At 43.4% G+C, this 20,826-nt stretch overlaps 1 protein-coding gene across 7 annotated transcripts in view; it reads left to right on the top strand.

Annotated features, from left to right (window-relative positions):
- Positions 1–20,826, top strand: part of Hecw (Hecw ubiquitin protein ligase) — a 192,247-nt gene that overhangs the window by 156,286 nt on the left and 15,135 nt on the right. Inside the window, exon 1 of one of the 7 annotated variants that reach the window (XM_019061234.2) lies at positions 3,208–3,330. The exons of 5 other annotated variants lie outside the window; for them this stretch is intronic. In XM_019061234.2, coding sequence (XP_018916779.2) covers positions 3,209–3,330 — 122 coding nt within the window. In that variant the 5' untranslated portion in view covers position 3,208. Of the gene's footprint in view, positions 1–3,207; positions 3,331–14,220; positions 14,581–20,826 lie in introns of those variants that run through there. One more of the 7 variants, XM_019061233.2, reaches the window with a different exon arrangement.

Here is a 20,826-nt window from a genome sequence, read left to right as displayed (position 1 = left end):
TCCTTTGTTTTGAAAAGGACAAACCCCCCACACAGTCACCAATACCGCGCTGCTCCTTTACTTGCATTTTCTCAAACGCTAGTATGTTCCCTTTATGCACTCATCGACTCTTCTCGGGACGTACGCCCTTTCAGAAATAAGCGCAAATGCCTCGCGCGATCCAAAGACAACTGCGTCGGAAATTAAAATATCACGAGAAGGAGCAGAAAGCCGACCCGTCCTGTCGAATACTCGAATATAAAGGAACTGTCTCCATCGTAACGTGCGCCCTTAAACCCATAAGAAAACACCAATTACGGGGCTCATGTCACTAAGGTATTCGATATTTCCTCCTGATTTAGGTACGTCCATTTAGCGTACTCTCGTTTTCCAGCGCGCTGCACACGCCGCGAGGGGAGCAATTAGAGCAAAAACAACCCGACTGGCCAGAGCAGCCGAGGGAGGTGTCCCCAACGGGGGTTTTTCGAAACGATTGCGCCCCCCGCCCACGGTACGGTGGGGTGAGGGGTTAGGGGGCTCCGTGGCCTTCTGCAACCTCTCGCATGGGCGGCTCGTGACTCGGAACCACCAGACCGAAATGCAATGGGACAATCGGCGATGTCATTCCGGTATGCCGCCGCGCTAAGGAAAAACGTCGTTTGAACTTTCGGACGTTGCCGGATTTCCTGTCATAAAATACAAATTTTCCGGGAGACTCGAGAATATTTTTCCTTGGATTTTTTCAGAGAATTTTATCCGCAATTTAATATCCAGTTTACGACGATTTCAAGCTAAAATTGACATTACATTCCTTAGTAATAGATGTTTTATCTGGGGAAATTTGGCAACATTCGAATGTTCGTACGCGGTTTTTTCTCTCTTTAGCAGGGCATTATGCACGACGGTTTATCCTGGCAATTGTTTCTTTTTTTGTTTGTAAATATTAAAGTGAAATCGATTCCCGTTGCGCAACGTACGAGAACGCGTTCTTGCCCAACCGTTGGCGACGAGTCGGGTTGTCTTCGACGAAGGGTCCGATCGACATGACGTGTGTGACGGCGATTTTAAGGTTATGAAAAGACGAGAGAACCTCGCGGCCGCTGCCGCGTAACGAACATTTCACTTTCTGCCTCTCGGTGTTTGTCTTTTTCAAAAGGTACCATCTTACGAAAGTGAGAGTTTAGATTTGCCTTATGATGACTGATGACTGAAGATTTGACCGATTAGTTTTAGCAGTCCTAAGTTCTATTTACAATAACTCGCCTAAAACAGTGCTCGCCCCGATATAATCATCATTCATCTGTCATTATTTGGTGAACTGCATGCTCAACATGTTGCTATTAAATCATCATAAGGCGTAAAGTTGTACTCCGATTTGTAATTCTGCTCCACCCGATTAAGCCCGTATCAGACGATCAAAGTAGATGCTTCAAAGAGACTCATCGATTGCCCCGACTTAAACCGCTGGCCAATGAGAGGGCCAAGAAAGGCATCGATGAACCTCTTTGAAGCCTCTACTTTGATCGTCTAATACGGGCTTTACACTACTTAGATCATTGTTACAAGGTCTTCTTATTATAGTGTCTCGGTTCACCATGTGAACCCTGTTGTCTGGTACCTGGAGGATGGTTAAGACGAAGGGCCCAGGCGCCTCCCAAGAATTCTCTTTTATCTTTTGAATTTTATATCCACTTCTAATTTTTCATTGAGGGCAGCCCAAAACCGCCCCTAAGGCGTCTTAATTTAAAAAATGTCCCCAGGGACACACGCTTAGTCTTGTGTCCTGATGCATGATGTATAAGCGAAGAGTAAATAAGATACATACGCCTAGTATCTCACCGGTCAGAGCGAAAAGAAACGTGGGCATTTGTTCCCACGATTGAGTCTGCAAATGTTGTCGCCGATAAGTGTGGAATGACTGACCCACTGTAGTCGGGGGAATGTGGGATGATTTTCATTCCGTGACTCGCCCAGAATTCATTTCCCATACGAAATCCAAAAGGTAAACGCTCGATCAGCCCATTACTGGCTTGTTCCCAACCACGGCTCATATTGCGTAGTATCTGGAATGCTAAAATTGTTAATTCTAATAGCGAAATTTTATCAGCGTCCCTCCATCACTTTCAACGCATTTCCCTCTCATAGTTAAGATTGGCATGGAACGCACAAAATGATGTGTACCAAACTTCGATGAATTTTCTTTCACACTTGATGAGCTCCCCTCCCTCGACCAAATTACCGTCAACTCTCCGTCGAATCGAATGATTTCCCGTGGTAGTCGTCAACCCTACCCTGAGTATGAGTAACTACTAATATGTACTATAATGTACTCATGTGTGTTAACCCTCCACTTTTTCCGGATGAAAAGCAAAAACTGCGAAATCATGATCGATGACATTCCTTGCCTCACAATCGAGTAGGTACCGGCGGGTCACGAACTTAACCGTAAGCGGTGGTGGGCACCCACCATCATTCGACAAGAATTCAATCGTAATTTGATCGCGAGAAAAAATCCGCAGTTGGATCACATTTTAAAAAAAGAAACAATTACTGGCAAACGGCTCCCAAGATTTGGACCAACCGCTGTCAATAACTGCGAATAACTTTCGCTGTTGAAAATTTTGAATCATTCCGACTCCCTCCTTTTTTTGCGCTCCCGAGGTAATCAACGCCGGCTCGTAAGTCATTCGATACCTCGAAAGTTTTCAAAAGAAGTGCGATTGAAACTCAAATCTTTCATGTCAATCTTTATGCGATGCCCGAATAAACATTCAGAAGAACCAATAAAGACCAGAAATTCGTCGTGGGAAAGGCTCATCGCGGTCAGGAGCAAATGGACGTATTTCTGCCCTACGAAACTATGTGCATTTTGACGTGAGCCCTGTTATGCATATATTCTTATGGATCTCAGGGCTCATGTCTTAATGCACACAGTTCCGTTCGACAGAAGTACGTCCAAATGTCAGGCCAGTTTTTTCTCCGTTTCCTCTCGAGTAAAGCTCCCGCCCCGAACCTTTCTCCGCGGAGTGACTCGAGCTTTCACTACTCGTGGATCCCACGTGTTTCATTCACAAGTAGCCAGAGCGGCGTTTCATGAATGAATCGCCGGGCACACCTCGAGTACGTTACGCTACGATAACGGTGACGTCACTAGTTCCGATCGGAAGTGTCTCAAGTGGTGGACATGAGTCAATCCTCGGATCCGAATCGGCGAGAAATCTGAAGCGTAATGCAGTCGCTTTTTTCGAGGATAATCGCGCGGGTGCTTCACGGATCACAGGTGTTCTCGTTTCGAGTCGATTTTCTGGTTGACAAGCTGGGCATGTTTATATCCCTCGGGTGTTTCAACAGGTAAGATGCTCGCCCCTTCTTCTCCACTCTGGATGACCACAGTCAAAGAAATGTAGAAAACTAGGAAAAGTCTACACTGGAAAAAAAAAACACATTGGATCTAGAGTCCAGACTCTTTAAAACATCAACAAGAAAAAATACTCTAGATTCAATCAGATTTAAGCTTAAATCAAGAACCAAGCTTCTTAATTTGAGCGGATTTCCTTTTGATTTAAGCTTAAATCTGATTGAATCAAGAGTCCTTTTTCTTGTCAATGTTTTCAAGAGTCTGGACTCGAGATCCAGTGTGTTTTTTTTCCATTGTAAAGAAAAATATGAGCCAAGAAAAAAAAAACCTGAAAAAGTCAAGGAATGAGAGCCAAGTGGCCCAAAAGTCGGAGACAAAGTGCGTTTACGGGGATGGTGAATTTTGCGGTGTTGCATCAATCTCTTAGCCGAACTCGAAAATCGAAAATCCTGAAAGTATGCGTCATACTGCGCGGTATTCAAAGTCAGGGCAGTTTACCCAAATCGATCAAATAAAACTCAGAAAAGTCCAGAAGCTTCTCGACGAATAGTCATATTTTTCCTCAAAATACTGCGCCGATTTACAGATGTGATGATGAACTCACATTGCATACCAAGTCCAAAATTCGAATCCTTGCTAAAAGATTGCCGAAAAGGCTAATTCAGCTTAAAATTGTAAATTTTTAATATGGCTCAATTCAAATCCAGGAGGACTTAAATTCACCGCTCATCACAGGTAACCGATAGCGAGTCTAAAAATCCCAAATTAGTCAGATCTCCAAAACGAGGTTTTTGCGGTCCTCGGAAAAATTAAAAAACTAAAAAATTCTCTCGTTAAACCGCCTAAGTTTATGTAAATCATTCGACGAAGCTCAATATCACGGTGGCTTTTTCTCGAGGATCACCGCGTGGGTGCCCGGCAGGTGTTGGCCTGTTGGCGTTGGGGTCTCAATTTACCGATCCCTGCCCAGACCCGACGACAAACCTGGCGTAGTTTAATCCCTCGGGTGTTTCAACAGGTACGCCCCCCCCCCCCCCCGGCCCCTGGTTCCCCGCTTTGTAGCGTTTCTTGTCGCTACTCCCGTTACCCCCAGTGCATTCCCCCCCCCCGCCCCCCTCTCCCCCGTTCCCAGGGCGGAATTCGGGTGCCGTGAGGCTCGGGTTTCCGACCTTAAAGGCGCCGCCCGCGGGTTCAACGTTCCTCGCGGGAGGCTATAGAGGGGTGGGAGTGTCCGCTAATGCATCCCATCAACGCGTCTTCGATCCGTTTTTTTCGCGCTTCCGCGTTCGATAGCGAGCGGTGAAATTGGAGAGATTGTGGAGGATGGCTCGTGGCATTACTGCGTCAATTTTAGCCTCTGGGCTCTCGGCTCACGCACCCTATGCGATTTACCGTATCCGTGCAAATAACTCGGGTCGGGAGCACTCTAATCTTGAACTCGCTGGAGACCCGTGGACTTGGATAAATGGCGGTGACTTACGCCCTTTTTTTTTGGGGGGGGGGGGGGGGTCCAATTTTCAAAGACTTCACCGATCACTCCGTTTTCACCGAGATTTCCTTGATGATGGTATGAGTTTCCGACGAAATGCACAAACTTAGTTTGAAATTGAGTGAGCATGTCTAAGTATGTAATTTAAGTAAAAATCACCGTAGGGTCATCCTTAATTAGCGTAACGCGCTATTTCTGCCTTTTTTTACCCCCCCCCCCCCCCCCACCTTTGCCCCCTTGTAACGCTTTTGTGACGTAGGCCCCTATTCTATAACACGTATAGACTAAAGGGCGTATAACACTCTCCTCGACTCCCCCCCTTCCTCCCCGTACAGCGTTACGTAATTTAGGTACGGTCTCCGTGCTGCAAGCAAATAAGTCAGCAAATTCAATCATATTTAGTCATCTGCTTACTTTTATGTATCCAAGGCAGTTTGCAGCCTGTTACAGCCTAAACAGCTAAACTAATCAGAAATGAATCTTCAAGTGTTCATATCCACCCTATTATGTCACCCTCTTATATGGCGACGGACATATTTCCTCGAGGAAACTTGTTTTTGAGTCTGCTCTAACATACGGAACAAATGCGTTTTCGACGTCTTTTTCCGGTGGCCAGGATAATCCATTAGCGAATCAACCCCGTCTGGATTTTAGACGTCCCTATTCGAGGTGCAACATCCTGGTCCGTCTCGGAAGAACCGGAACCTGGCCACCGCGGATTTTACCGGTAACGGTAGCCTCGGCGCGGCGGGTGCCTCCCGACCACCCAGAGCGGTTTTCATCCGCGTGGGTTCATCTCTTGTCAATCTGCTTTCACCCTTTCACTCTTTCACCCCTTCTCTCCGGGCGCGGAAGACCCCAGACGCAATCGTGGAGTCTCCTCAAATATTTGCGTTCCCGAGGGTTGTGACTCAGGGGATGCGTCTGCCACTACACTGCCGTGCCAAGGAAGAACGCCGTATGAACATTCGAGAGTTGCCAAATTTCCTTCGATAAAATGTTCATTTCTTAGGAAAGTTGTGAATATTTTCCCTTGAAATTTTCAGGACTTTTCGGTGGAACCTCAATTTCAACATGAGTCCTGGAAACCGTAGCTTTTACGGACAGCAAGGCTCCCGGTGAAATAGCCTTACGCCAGGGGGACGACGATATCAAGGGATGAAAAAACCAATAAGAATCCCAACGACTATGAATCAAATCGTGAATAACATTCTCGAAAAATTCGAAGAACTATTTTCTGAGGTTCTCCTGAAAATTCGGGTTTGATTTTTTAGGAAGTTAGCAACGTTCGGACGTCGATAAGGTGTTTTTCTTTCGCACGGCAGGGTACGCAACCCCTCGACACGTCAAGAAGTTTGTTGAAGTACTTCAACTCTGGAGAGGGTTGTTTCGGGTGCTCGCTGGCGCCCCCTGTGTTTGTAGATGCTGCGGAGTTGTGAAGGGGTTGCTTCGAGAGAGGTCATCGCTTCTTGTGGATTTGTGCCCTGCGCAAGCCGCACTCGAACTTTTCTCACTCGTCATCGTTTTGTTTGTACTGTATGGACTTCTGTGTAGTATGTATTCGCAGTTACTTCTGAATGAAAATAAAGGCATTTTTTCGAAGTTGCATTCCAACGCACAGGACTTCGCTCCGAACGCCCCGCCGCACAGTGGATCGAGTCAATTGGATAGGTCGGACAAAATTTGGAAACTTTAAAAACTTTGAACTCCGTTTGTATACAAAACTTTAAGGCTCTAAAAGTGGTTTCATTGGTTTTTTCGTGAAATTTTCTTCGTGAAGCACCCATTGAAACTTAAAATGTGACGAAATAGACATCAAAATTTGCAATTTGAGTCAAAAATTGTTTGTCCGACGTCTCTGATTGACTCGATCAATTGTCAGCCGTAACGCTGACGAAAACATGCATGCCAACCCCTCTGGAGCGTTACGCGTTATAGAAAAAACCTTTGTGCAAAATACGCTCTCTTATCAACAGAATTTCCGGGTTTTGGAAAGTTGCCACTTAAGCCCTAGAAACGTCAATGTATAGCACACGATTGATTTCGAAGGGACAGGGTGAGGAGGCTCGTGTTGGTTGAGCGAAATGAGAGGTCGGCGCCCGCTGATGCGATCCAAGGTCGCCAGGTTGTGCTGTAAAATATGCAAAATTTCTATGGGTTTCAATTGGGGGAAAAGTGTTGATTTTTCAGCGCTATCTGGCAACTGCGATGGGTGAAGGAGGAAACGGAAACGGTTGTGGAGCTTGTCGATGGTTGAGCCGGTTGTTAATGGGGCGGCCGCGACCGACAAGAATGCTTGCGGAAACGGTGGGATTGCTCGCCGCAGCCGCGGGAAAATTCGCACAAAGGGCGCGAAAAGGGACCCCAGCCCCCACCCCGCTCCACCCAATCGCCCGCGCCCGGTGAAGACTACGCATCGGTGCTCATGACAACTAACGTTCAACACGCCAACGGCGATGAAAGTTCCCGTCGCCGCTTTCGACCGACTTTAGCCTACGCACTCATAGCAGCAATCTTTCGACCTACGCAGTCAGGAATTTTTTCGATAATACCGTGGAAATGTAAATGAAGAAAACGTCAGTAAAGAGCATACGTATAATCAATAAGTCAATCAGGGATTTTTCGCGGAATTCAGATAAAATAGTACTGATTTTTTAAGGGCGGTCCGGAAGTACTGAAAAAGTGTGGAAATTCGGCAAAAAGGTCCGGAATTTTTTTCATTTTTTGACAACTCTGTCGCAATTCGAGCGCGTTATTCAAATTGTTGAAATTTTTCGACTTTCGTCAATTGGCGATACTGAAAAAGTACTGAATTTTTCTGTTGAGGAGGTACTGAATTTCTTGGGGATGTACTGAAAAAGTACTGAATTTTGGCCAGCCTATTTTAGTAGGCACACTGAGGATCTTCGATATTTTCTGTAGGTACAACCCTAGGAATCGGAAACTAGGAGCCGGATTCGTGAATCTTGCGGGGGACCTTCGACTCTGTTCCTGGTCGGTGTTATCTCGACATTGGGAAGTGTAACAGCCCGGCGCCGCGCCGATTACACTCGCTATCTTGTCCGCCTTATTGATTTCTGTTTGAACAGAAACACCTTCCCATCGGTTTTGCAAACTGTGCCCCCACCTTTGCCCCCCCCCCCCCTCCTCTTGGCGTCACCGGGTGCTCTCGATATCGATTCCGCTTCGATGTGAGTAGAATTGCCGCCCGAGGCTTCCTGATGGTCCCAATCTGCGGATAAAACTAAATTTTTTATACGATCAGGTTAGGCATGGGAATCCAGGTAGCTTTTTCCTTCTCGACTCAAAATTTTTTCTTTAAAAATGTCTGTCTCTACTATTTTGGAGGAGTTTCGTACCTCCTTTAACAAAATTTGACGATGTCATTGGTATTTAGTTGCTCATTTTGAATGAACGTGTTTTTGTGTGTTTTAATCGGTTTTTGGGTGTCATTCCAATTGAATGTGAGAAGAGGAAAAATTGGTAGTTTAAAAGTTTTAAGAACTCACTGAGATTGAGATAAAAGTACCAAAAATCTTACAACTTTCGTCAATCGAGCTCCATGAACCTGATTTTCTCACCCTCAGATAGAAGTAAAGGTAGTTTACACAAAATACTGTTTACATTTCATGATCCCGACCTAATAATCAGACTTATGTAAGGTCAACGGAAATTTGATAGATTTTTTTATGGGTTGCTCATAGCTTCCATCTAGGATTTGGGTACAGTTGTAGTTTTGACTTTGAGACTAAAGGTATTATTAAAATATTGTTTTTCCATGCATAACTGTCAAGGTTAAAATCCAACATACGAGTAATGACACCCACATCTGCTGAACTTTCCCCGAAAAATGAGTTTGAATTCTGAGAGAATCGATGGAAAAACAACATCAATTCTGATACGTGTATTTATATTGTGTGTGCGCTTATACATATTGGTTCACCGCAAATCTGATAGAAACCGAAGTTGCACCATCTTAGCAGCGTTGCAATTCAAAGGCGTTTTTTTTCGGTTTTCAGAAAATCCTCTGGAGAATGAAAGTTAAGGACTTTAGGTAATCGATTTTCACATGGGAAAATAGAAAAGGAAAGAAAAAGGAGGTAAAATGGGAAATATCGATTTAGAGAACGAAATCGATTCGTGTTCGTTTATTTTTGGCCCCGATGCGTGCGATCGCGATACACAGGACTAATAATTCTAGTATCGATAAAAACTCGAGTTGGACCGGCAACATTCGTTGTAATTTTATTACCGTATCAGCAAGCTTGTTGACACACTGATAAGCCCCCAGCGATGATGGATGTCACATCGATTGCTTGGGCACCGCACGTTTTTGTGCTTACGTCAATTGAATCGTATATTTCGGAAAAGGGCCAACTTCAAAAAACACAATTTCAGAACACGGAAACAAAAAAAGTAAGCTGAAAATTTTTACAAATGGATCGAGAGATAGCAAGTCAAAAATGGTTTGACGAGAGTTCTAAGGTCTAAGTCCTGCTCAATCATGGTTGCATCATTGAAATAATTGAAGTTTTCAAAGGCATTGCATGATTTTGCTCGATACTTTTGTAAAGGATGTATAAATTACGAGTGTCATTGATTCGCATGCGACTCACAATCAGATTCCATATTACCTCTTCAACGGAACCTGGGCACCCAAGGTAGGCATTTCCATGTTGCAGCAGGTGCGATGTGTGTTTTCCCGCCAAAAGACACCGCTAATCATGGAGGAATTCAATGTACTCAGCTCGCGGAAGCTGCACGCAGCAGCGGCGAGGCACGAATAATCGATTATCGATATTTTCACATTTGAAGCTGTGGTAAAGAATCGATTGTTAAGGTGATCGTTGCGAACACCGTGTTTATCGATCCGTTTCCATAGGTTTAAATGGCAGATCAATCGATATATCGCAAAGCACACACGCAGGGTAGAGCGAGTGAACCAACGGAAAACCGCCACCTGCAGCCGCGATCGAATCGTCGTTTTCCTCAAAAAGAGGATTTTATTCAGCTGATTGATGGAACGCCGGAATTTGCTGAGGCACCTGTTATTCAGTAATTGGAAACTCTCACCCACGGTGACTTTTTTATTGGAAAAAAGGGATATTTTATATTTTTCAATCCGTGTGGATTTCTCAGCTTAGGTTCTTGTCGGGATATCGGAGATGCCTTTTATTCTTTCTCGCTTTTGTTTTTAGCGTTTTGTGTTGAAATCTTGAAAAAATGGCAGATCTGCAAAATTTTCAGAGAAGATTCATTACATTTTGAGGAGTTTTTTTTATTGCGTAAATGCAAGAAATTGGCGCGCAACCGAAGTAATTCCCTGACTCTCCTGATTTTGATAAAGGTTAACTCCAGTGGCGTTTTGTATCTTTTCCCCTCTTTTTAAGTTGCAAATTTTAAGTGAGTGTTCACCGCGAAATCGCAACCTTCTCCCGACCTTTAAGGAACAATATTTCGGATACTTCTTTCTAGTTTCGTACAGCAGGCATGAAGGCATTTTGTCGTTTCTTTTTCGAACTTCCCACGGAAAAGGGGGACACCCCTCCCTCCATACCCAATTTTATTCAGAATTTTTGTTTTTTATTCCTTTTGCACATTAGGTTAACTCTTTATGGCCTTCTTACTATCTCCCTTTGCCCGGTTGATAAGTCTGCTCGTTTCCACCTCGATGGTATTAAATTGAAGAGGTCAGATCTGTCTCTTATCCCTGCCGCCTGGAAGGCGTGCAATAATTATTACAGGTGGTTTGAATGGGTCGACGGCGGCGCTTTTACGACAGCAGCCCGCAAGGATGCGATAAGTCAATTCAACAATGAGACACCTGGGCCTTGAGTCACTTGAAAATTTCCATCGGCAAGCAGAACCGCCGACATTGAGCCGACAAGAATCGTACATTTACCAAAATTAAGGTGGAGCCCTGTAATCTCTTAGATCCCGGCCCCGTTTAGTTTTAACTTAAAACTGATGTCTCAGTGATGAATCAAGTATCATACGTAACTTCCATCGGATTTGATGAGCCATGTTGCGCATCGATGGATGAATGAAGCGGAAAATGCGTACCTCCGATTGGGAGATTTCAAATGCCCCAAAAGCCCCCTCCCTCTATTTGCAATGGTCCCGTGTTTTATTTCTCTTGAAAGGAAACCTATCCGCAGTTTTTCTTGAAATTTTCTACGACTGTTCATAAGTGTTCATAGAAAATAGTTTCAAGGGGGTATTTTGTTTAGTCCTTTTTTCCCTCTTTTTTCTAAGATAAGGAAAACTAAATTCAGGAGATTGTCGAAGGTTCTAAATTTGTAATGTAGGCACAATTTTTGAAATTTAGCCATCGAATCATCAAATAATCGTGTTTTGATGGCCAAATCCCATGGACTAGTGAAAAGTATTGAGAGGAAAATCGAAGTTTCGAATGGATCAACCTCGAAAGTATGTTTTTTGAACTACAAACTTCAAACCGCCATAACTTCGGGTTGATTTGGCATTTTGGGGCACATTTGTCCCAAAATATTATTTGAACATTTCCATATATAAATTCTCACCAAATGGTGGATCAAGGTTCCTTTTCCCATGAATGGTCACAGTTAAGTCAACGATCGAGACATGGAAGTTGGGTGCGAAGTATGAAATCCCTCGGTCAGTTCTGGAGTGTCCTTGACATCGCACTCAAGGACCCAAACAAAATTGACCTCAGCGTTGTTTAATGGTGCGCGGGTGCTATTATCGTGAGCTCGAGATGCGTCCATCACCATCATCATCATCATCATCGGCATCACTAGCGGAAAATCGAAAAACCATTTCCAAACGGAACGGTCCTGCCGTCGAGTCGAATAGTGATTGTTTTCTTACAGGTTTCAATTTGAAACCGGCTCTTAGTCGTATATGAAGTCGTTAGCATAAGTACTTCAAGAGCTCCGTTGACAAATCAAGTGCAGCCTGGAAGCGTGTTTGCCAGCTCTACCCTAAATTCTCTTTTCGCTTATTTTTTTTAGATCGAGGATAGGTTCTGGTCATTTACGTCTGATACATATCAAAACGTACGTCAGTCATCGGTCCGTACAAGTGTCAACGTTTTCAATCGCAACGTAGTGTTCAAACTTCACTCCAGGTCATTAGCCAGGAAACTTAATTTTTAGGCGTCTCTTCATACAACCTAACCATATATTTGGGTGCCAAAGCCAAGAGCATGCAAGGATCAAGGTCTTCGATGACGTCACTCTGATTTCCCTATTTTCACCCAAAAAATTGACCTCTGCAGTTGGTATCCGAATGATATAAGACACTAAAAAAAGGTTCGGTTTCCATAACGTCGCAACTCTATATTCTGCTTGTCAAACCGAACTCTTATTTCGAACTCTGCTTGATCCGAGGAAGATCGATGTTCGATCAATATGAATCGAAGTTCAGTATCGTTCATCGAACTTTTTCTCTCGGTGTACCCACTGGAAATGCTCACGTGGTCTCCGTCTTTCGTGATTTCTCCATGCGACAACGTGGCCACATGGCGTTGATGAAGTCGTTCGCTTTGGTGCTCCGCTTCCCAATTGCATGCTGGAGATCGGTCGCCGACCTGCCAATCACTCAACATGACGTCACCCAGTCTCCTCTCATCCGTTCGGCGAAAGCCATACCCATGGGTTCATCCTTAACTGACGCTTGTGAAAACAGTTTTGACCCCTTGTGAATGCCCCCCTTTATTCGGGGATTAAACGTGGTATAATGCGTGAAAACGGAGTGGCAATGAAACCCATGCGCGATGGCGCTACGCTGCGCTGTGCGAAGCGATGAATTGTTTTTTTTTTTTTTATTTGTTATTGAAATGCAGTCATCTGCTCCCAGACGCAATGCGGCCAGTAAACGTAAACGTTAATGAGACGTTAAAGTTGTAACGCAAACGCGTTCATCGGAGGCGAACCAGCTTTGAACCCTACCCGAGCGCGCAGTGATTCAATTAGTATGCATTGAATTTTTACAATGGCCCCTTCCCCGCCCGCTCCAAGGTGACGATGGTCAGCAGTCGTCGCCAATGGAGTCCTCCTTGTTGTCGCCGACTGTAATCTTCTCCAACACAAATCAAATCCTGCGAGTCCTGTTCACTTGATCCAAGTAAAATTCGACGTATTTCTGCTAAAGGAAAGTATGAATGAAAGAATCAGAGGGACTATGAAGCAAGCAAAATCCTATTCACATAGTCCTTTTTTATTTGGTTGATTTTTACGTAGTTCATTTCAGTGTAAATATGTCCAATTCAGCTCCAAACTCTCTGATTTCTGGTCTCCGTTTTGGAGAGGGTCTTCCGATTTTTTTTCCCTTAGAAAGTAATCTTTTGAAAAACGCAATTTGCAAGCGATTGTTCAAATCAACTCCTTGAATTCTAAGTATGTTGCCTGACGTTCTCTTTGAACGACCGTTCGAAAGTTCTTTTGCGATGAAGACTTCCCAAAAGTCAAAAATTAATGTAAAAATAATGATTCCTTTGAAAAATTTTAAAGAAAAACGGGGAGAGCAAATGAGCAGATAGACTTCTGATTTCTTCGTTTCCTCGTTTCTTCACGCAACCTTAATTTTTCTCGTGAGCGTGTCTTCGCAAGAGGCTCAAAAAATCACCCTTTTTGTATTATCTGACTTTTGCCCAATGCTCCCATTTCCCGGAACCTGTACCGAATTTCGGATCTACTGAGATATTTCAGAATTTTTCTCGGAACTTTTGAAACTCCCAGAATGTTCCGGATTTTTTGAATTTTCCGGAACTTTCTCGGAACTTCAGAAAAAAATCCGAAGAGAATCCCGGAACCTTTGGCGGTTAAGTGGAGAATGGAACAGACGATCCCGGACTTTGGATCGGAATGAGATTTGCGATCCAAACTGAAACTTCCGAAATGTCCGGAACTTTGAAAAATCAAAAAACCGACTTGACGACGTGGAATAATACTGCTTTCGTCGACATCCTCGACAGCAACTTATCGCAACTTACTTCGGGGTGTTACGAAAAACGACCCCAGACACGCACGCGCGGTGATTTTCCCGCGGGACTCATCCTCAAAGTTTCCGCGCGCGAAAACCCCACCGTCGCCCGTTGCGATGCCGTAATAACTCAAAGGCTCGCGCGAGCGATGACACTAGCGCGAGCCGCTCGCGCGTTCGCGTCATCGAACTTGTTGCACCGCGCGATGACACGGATCCCGCGTCACGCTAAACGGGGCAACCCCCTCCCCGCCCCCGCCCCGCCGGGTGCGTTGCAGCGGAAGCATCCCCGCACTACACGCACACACTCGCACCGTGACTCACCGCGGAGCGCCGCACCCCCGCCCCCCAACGGGGACCCTGGGGTCCGCTCGTTCCGTTGTTATCGTCGCCAGTTGATATCGCGATTCCGCCGCGTAGAGTCGTCCAGTTCCGCGGCGCTAGGAGCTCCCTCCGTTTCACGTGGCTCCTTACCAATCGGGCTCTCCCCTCCTCCCCGCTGTGTTTCCTCACACTTATCGTGTTTTCTTTCCGTTTTTTTTTTTTTTTTTTTTTTTTTTTTTTTTTTTTTTTATGCGAGGAGCGGATCGCTTATTCGGGTCTTTCCGGCCGTGCGGGTGTGTGATTTTTTTTCGGTCCGGTTATGTTGTGTGAAGAGTGCGGGGTGATGGTGTGATCGCGGGTGTGATGGCCGTGCCGCTGAAAATGTTCCGCCCGCAACGACCGAGCAACTTCAAAAGACTCAAAGAATGGGATTCCTAACGAAAACCCTCAGCATTCTTTTCAGTCTGTAAGTAGAATTCCCTTGCTTCCGATCTTAGGTCGATTTTCAGGGTGGTCAATGTCGAGGAGGCCAAAAAAAAGGGTGAATTCCAATGGAGAGGAAAATAAATGTCCCACAAGTCTGGAAAATTTTTGGAAATGAAAGTGGCGATTTGTGTCGAATTGGAGCTTCAGCTTGGCTCCGGCCGGATCGAGAGAATTTTGAATTATTATTTATCATACCACGTTGTCTCAAAAGTCAGGGAATTTGCTCAATAATTATCAGGATAACCTGAATTTAAGTAATTTACCCTACACTTTTTTGGCCACCCTAAATGTTTGTGGCTACCCTAAAATTTCTTGGTGCCCTAAATGTCTTGCTCGTTGTTAACCGACAGGGTGAAAGGCTCTTAGTAAGTTAGTGGAAACCTGTGAAAGTCGGTGAAACTATACTCGACGGTGAGAAGTCTGGGCGAAGTTAAGAAGGTTTACTACGAAATCTTAACTCCTCTCGTCGTGTTGAATTTTTTTAATCATTTCGATCGCAGGCATACGCTTTATTTGCAGAGCTCAAACTTTCGACAAGATTAGTCCCCCTAAAAGCATCTCTATTGCTATCATCCTTATGGAGTCAAGAAATTGTATCATTCGGGAAAGTTTGAAATTCAAGGAAACTTGTGGTGATTTTCATCAGGACTTCCCCAAATGAAAAAAAAAAAAACTTTAACACCCTGCACAAGCATGGAACACTCATGAGGATTGTTTGAAATGTTTGTGATTTTACTTCGTAAGCAACGATCCCTCGTTTCTGAGTCACGTGACTCACAGATTCAGGGACTGGTCTCAATAAGTTTTCAATCGAGGGAGGGGGGGGGGGGGGCTTTAAATCGATTAAGTAAACTTGAGCTTTGACAAGGTCAAGTTCGGTTCTCAGTCGATGCTCTGACTTGTGTTCTTCGTCGCGCAGCTTGTATTTTCTTCGGACCCTTGAGATGAGAGTCTGATTAAAATCACTAAAATTACTCTCAGAAACTTCTGGCGATCGTTGTTTAATATATGTATTGTTCGTTTATTTTTAATTTTTTCTCCTTTGTTTTTTTGGCGATAGGCGCTTATCAGGCAATAAATATGCGCACTACCATTACAAAACGCGTCAAGGAAAACTTGCCTTTCGTAATTAACTTATCACTTCATCGTTCGGTTATCTAACATCTACTTTCTCAAGGCTCGAAATCATCCACGGACTCATTTTCCGCGGTTCCCTCCCGAAATGAATTTTTTTTCGCGCGAGGGGCAAAGGCGAAGTCAGTATCTTTGCCTTTTCGAGAACCGAAATAGTCGTGTCCGCATAATCAACCAATTACTGGGGAGTCGAAAATGTTGCCCCGTCATTACTGGGAAGTTAGTTTTGACGGTCGTTGAAGATGAACGAGTGCAGCTCATAGGAGATTGGTAAGATCGAATAATGTTTCACTTTTGTGTTTCAAATTTTCAAGGAAGCGACTTGCAAACTAGTAGGTTTCTCAGGCGGGAGTAGCTTTTAAGAGTTTTTCCTGTTCCACACCATCAGAATCGTCCAGTTCAAAGACGACCCAACTCTGAAAATTTCAAAAATTCGTTTAATTATTGAAAAATTGTCCTCATGGTCGGACACAAAATTACTTTTTCTCTTTTTCTCCAAAAAAATTTCGTTGACTTAGTATCTTGTCAAATCAACACACAAACTTAGTATCAGTGTCAGTTGGTCTCTATAATAACTGAACAACATGCACCCTAAAAATTTAATAATCATGACATCGAAAAATGTCGCAGTTTTCGAAGTTTTTTTTCAGTTTTTGTGTGTGTTTTTCTTGGAGGTCTTTTTTGCTTTCTCTAGAGTTGGGTCGTTTCCGAACTAGCAAATTTTTTTTTATTTTTACTCAGCATTTTAACTTAATTTAAACTATCCGTGTTAAGAATGTGTCTCATAACACGTGCTCACCGCGCACATTTAGCAAGAATTCAGTTAAAATCATGAATCAAAATACTATTCAATAAACCAATTTCTTAATTATTAGTAACTTAGTTGAAATTGATGCGAACAATTACTGATATGTGAAACAGGAAAAAATTCCCGCAGCTTCTTTCTCCTGGGACAAAGCCTTTATAATTCCTATAGGTGGGACAAATTTGGGACACAAAATTGAAAATCATTCTGTCTTAGCCAGATGCGTTCGAACATGGTGCATTTCTGGATTTTGGCTGTGATTTTTTCGATGGAACTGTGCGACAACGCCTTTTGGCACGCGTTGGGGTCCAGAGAAGAGCACGTCCTCAAGTTGCTCTTGTTTTTCGGGTTTCTTCACCTGGCGATCGCAGAGCACCTCACCGCGCTCACTCTGGCGGCCAAAGTTGCCATAATTTGAACATAGGGTTGCAAGAGTCCACAGGGGGTCTATAAGTCCAGAAAGTCCGGAAATAGTACTGATTTTTCGAGGGCGGTCCGGAAGTTTTGAAAAAGTGCGGAAATTCCGCAAGAAGGTCCGGAATTTTTTTAAGTTTTTGTCATTTTTTCGCAATTTGAGCGAGAAATTGAATTTTTTCGAATTTGGTCCACTGGAGGTACTGAAAAAGCACTGAATTTTTCTGTTGAGGGTACTGAATTTCTTGGGAATGTACTGCAAAAGTACTGAAGAAGTACTGATTTCTGGTCAGTCTGTTTTCGTAGACACCCTGGCCCTGGTCCAGAAAAACCGGTAAATTTAAGGAATCACAGAATGTAAAAAGTCAGGGATTTCAGGAGTTGATGAAAAGTGAGACAAATTTGAGAACTGACTAAACTTGCAACCCTGTCAAAGTTGTCGCACTTCGACCCCTTTATCTAAGCGCCGGAGTGCTGACTCTGTTTGCCAACTAGTTTCGTGCGCGAATTTTATCAGCTCATAGGTTCCGGAAGCGACTCAAGGTAAGGATTCTTCTCATCTCGCTTCTTGGGTGTTAAACCTTGTTCAATTCAAAAGTCTATCGATCGTCGCCAACCACAAGCTCTTTTCGATTTTCCGATTTTTCATTCCAATAAAAATACGGCGAATGTTCCGTTTTCTAATGCCACGTTGTTGAACTCCTCAATCAATCGCCAAACGAAGGGTACAAGTCAGCGGAATCGACTGAAGTCTAGTCCCGCGAGTCCCATGACTGCGCGGATGGTTTCGCGTGGTGTGCGGCACGAATGACGCGCCTTCATATCTGCCTGATACCACCCGAGCGCTCTCACGTTCGAATAGTGGTATCGCCAGTTTTGCCGTCCTCCCATGGATACGCATGGCCCTGTTCCATTAAAAAGTTAAATCTCCACCAATCATGTCACCGTTATTTGTGTTCGTTGTTGAGCCGGCTTCATATGGTCAATGTAAAATTGTTTTCATCGCGTGACTGTCCGCGTGGGAAAAATTCTCAGTAGCGTGATTTTTGTCGAGTTTGACATCGAAATGACCAAATTTTAATTTTCGACTCTCTAGTGTTCCAAAAGGAGGAAAGAGGTTTAGTTTATTTATAGTACCACTAAAGCCGTATAGTTGTATCATGCGGCAGTTCATGTATTTGATTTTGCTTGTAAGAATTTTAAATAAGTTTTCTAAACTGAACTTTCTCTGGAAACAACGTTTTTGATCCGTGACCGTGAAACCGCTTGCCTTAACTCTGATCTGGTTAGAAAAAAAAACTTCTCTGTGCTACATAATCTTATTATCCACTTAAATTTTTAAGCTAGACGTACTGCTAACAGGAAGTATGTTTGTAGGTACGAATGGATTAAACCTCAAAGAACTATGAAGCGCGTTAATCTTATGTAAATAGTTTATTTTCGCGTAAATTTTAAACCGTGCGAAGATGGCCTCCGTACGGGGTCTCGTAGATGAAGTCGTCGCCGCTCATATTTTTGTACGGCGAATGCTGAGTGTTAGTTTTGAAAATTCCCCTTTGATGTGGTCCACGACGATGCTCTGCGGTGTGGGAAGATGTCGCGGTAAATTTTTCGTTCCACGTGTTTCCTGTTTTCGCGTCTCGTTTCCACAACTCCCGCGCTCGCCCAGAACTACTGCCTTTCTTACTGCCCAGGAAAAACACCACATGTACAGTCAAATGTTGTCCGATTTCCCCCTTCAAAATGTTTTATTTTTGAAAAAATTAATGGAATGCCCAATAAAACTTAAAACATCTCTAAAATAATTTTAAAATATTATAAGGTTGCTATCGTGCTGAATTCGATCATTTTTTAATATTATTTTTAAATTGTCAAAATTGTTTTTTAAAAAGAATATCGTCAGCAAACGTTGAAATGTCTATAAAGTTTTATATTCATTCTTTAAATATTTACGTACAAATATTTGTAAAATACCCATCATTGCAAAGTATGTGAAAATATTTTTTAAAATATTTTTGAAATAATTGTTATCAAAATGTTTAAAAACAATTTTAACAACGTCTTCGTGTAAGTGTTGTCTAGAAGAACAACCGGCAATATTTTGACAAAAAATTGCTGATTTAAGATTGAATTTTTTGGATACTCCCGATCGAATCGTGAATAAAACTGTCGGAAAAATGCAAGGAAAATTATTTTCACCAAACGAAAAAATTCTCTAAGAGAGGAAATTCGGCAGCGTGTGATTTTTAATAAGGGCATTTTTCCCCTACAGTAGGACTGTAGGAGAGACCTTCGCGGCGTCTTTTCTGCCGACGCGTTCATTTTTTGCGCCTTCGCGCCCCTCTAGGAATTCCAGATGGAAACATCGCAACCCAAACAGATGACTGTTGATGCGGCGCTGCGGTAAAGTGAAGTACGTGGGAAAATCTAAGTCGGGTCTTGCCCAGCTGTGACCCCTTTAAATGGGTCAGTAGGAAAATTGTTGTTCCTTCGAGGGGCTCAAAAAATACTCGATTCGTGTAATTGACCGGTGGATTCTGTGTTAATTATTGTAGCACCCGGTGTTTGTTTTGCAGTCACGCACTCTCGCCTTGAATATATATACAGGGTGATTCGAAAGAACAACCGATATTTTGAGGATCGATTAAATGCGCGCCGCCACATTTTTTGTACAAAGTCTTTAGAGGAGGAGAAAGCACAGAAAGGGGGGCTAATTACTCCTCCTATTGTTCATGTTTTCTATGTTTTGCGGCCAGAAATGAAACGAAGACTTCAAATACTCACGTGATCAAAATTGATCGATTAATTGATTTAATTTTGTCGATGATAGCGCTGAAATTTTGAGAATTACATTTTTTTAATAATATTAAAAAGAAATACGTAAAAACAAGAAACTAAAATGTGCAAAGGCCCATGAGTCAGTGCAAGTGACCTCAAACACTTTTCAATCAATCTGTGAGAAATTAGAAAATGGTTTCCCTGGAAAACTCAAGACTCGATTTTACAACTCCTCCCGACAAAAATCACTCCCCTGACAAATGCTTCCCGTAACGGCCATTTTTCCTTAACGGTCATTTTCATTGTTCCATAGGTGAAAAGCCTAACTACACTCCACCGCTGCAAAATTTCCGGTCGTAAGTCTAATTTTTACCAGGAAACCGTCGGCATTTTTTGACGAAAAATTTCATCGACTCAAAAGTCAGCAAAAGTTTTGATAGAAATTACACGGTCATGTCGTTGTGAAAATGTGATTATTGGAAGCAATGTTGCCACCATATAATAGTCATGTTCCTTCGTCTGAGTAAATCACGATTGAAAGAGAATCAAATGTTTAACTGATGAGATGAAAATTTGACGGAGATAGCGAATTTTTTCCAATAATGTCGGCCCCGCAGCTCCAAATTACCGAAGATTGCTGCAGCACGCGATACGAAAAATCACCGATCCATCAATTCAGCTCCGACTTTCGGCGCCTGCTTTTCTCGGAGACCTTTGTGACCGGGTGGCGCTCGGCGTCGGCGCATCAATCAACATAACAATCGGTGACTGTTGACTGACGAGGAATAAAAGCTCTGGAAATGAAGACGATGACAAGGATGAACGCTCAGCGTGTGATAACGCCAATAAGGCCTCCCACAAAAAGCCGCGCTTAGTATGCTAAATTATGCACTTAAATTAGTTTGAAATACTGACCGGGAGGCACTGCTTGTCGCGTAATTCTCTCGCCGAGCAATGATAACGATAGCGCGGTCGCTTCGCTGCTTTCGTGTGTTTTTACGCCCACGCTTCTGAGGTTTTAAGTTTTTTTTTTAATCGTGCAACGCTTTTTCTAAGTAGCGCATCAGTCTCTGGGTCATTTTCAGGGTTTCTAGT

Source organism: Bemisia tabaci, chromosome 3 (genome assembly GCF_918797505.1).
Source record: "Bemisia tabaci chromosome 3, PGI_BMITA_v3".
NCBI classification, from domain to species: Eukaryota; Metazoa; Arthropoda; class Insecta; order Hemiptera; family Aleyrodidae; genus Bemisia; species Bemisia tabaci.
The sequence above is the reverse complement of the archived record's forward strand: the minus strand, read 5'-3'. Positions and strand labels throughout refer to the sequence as shown.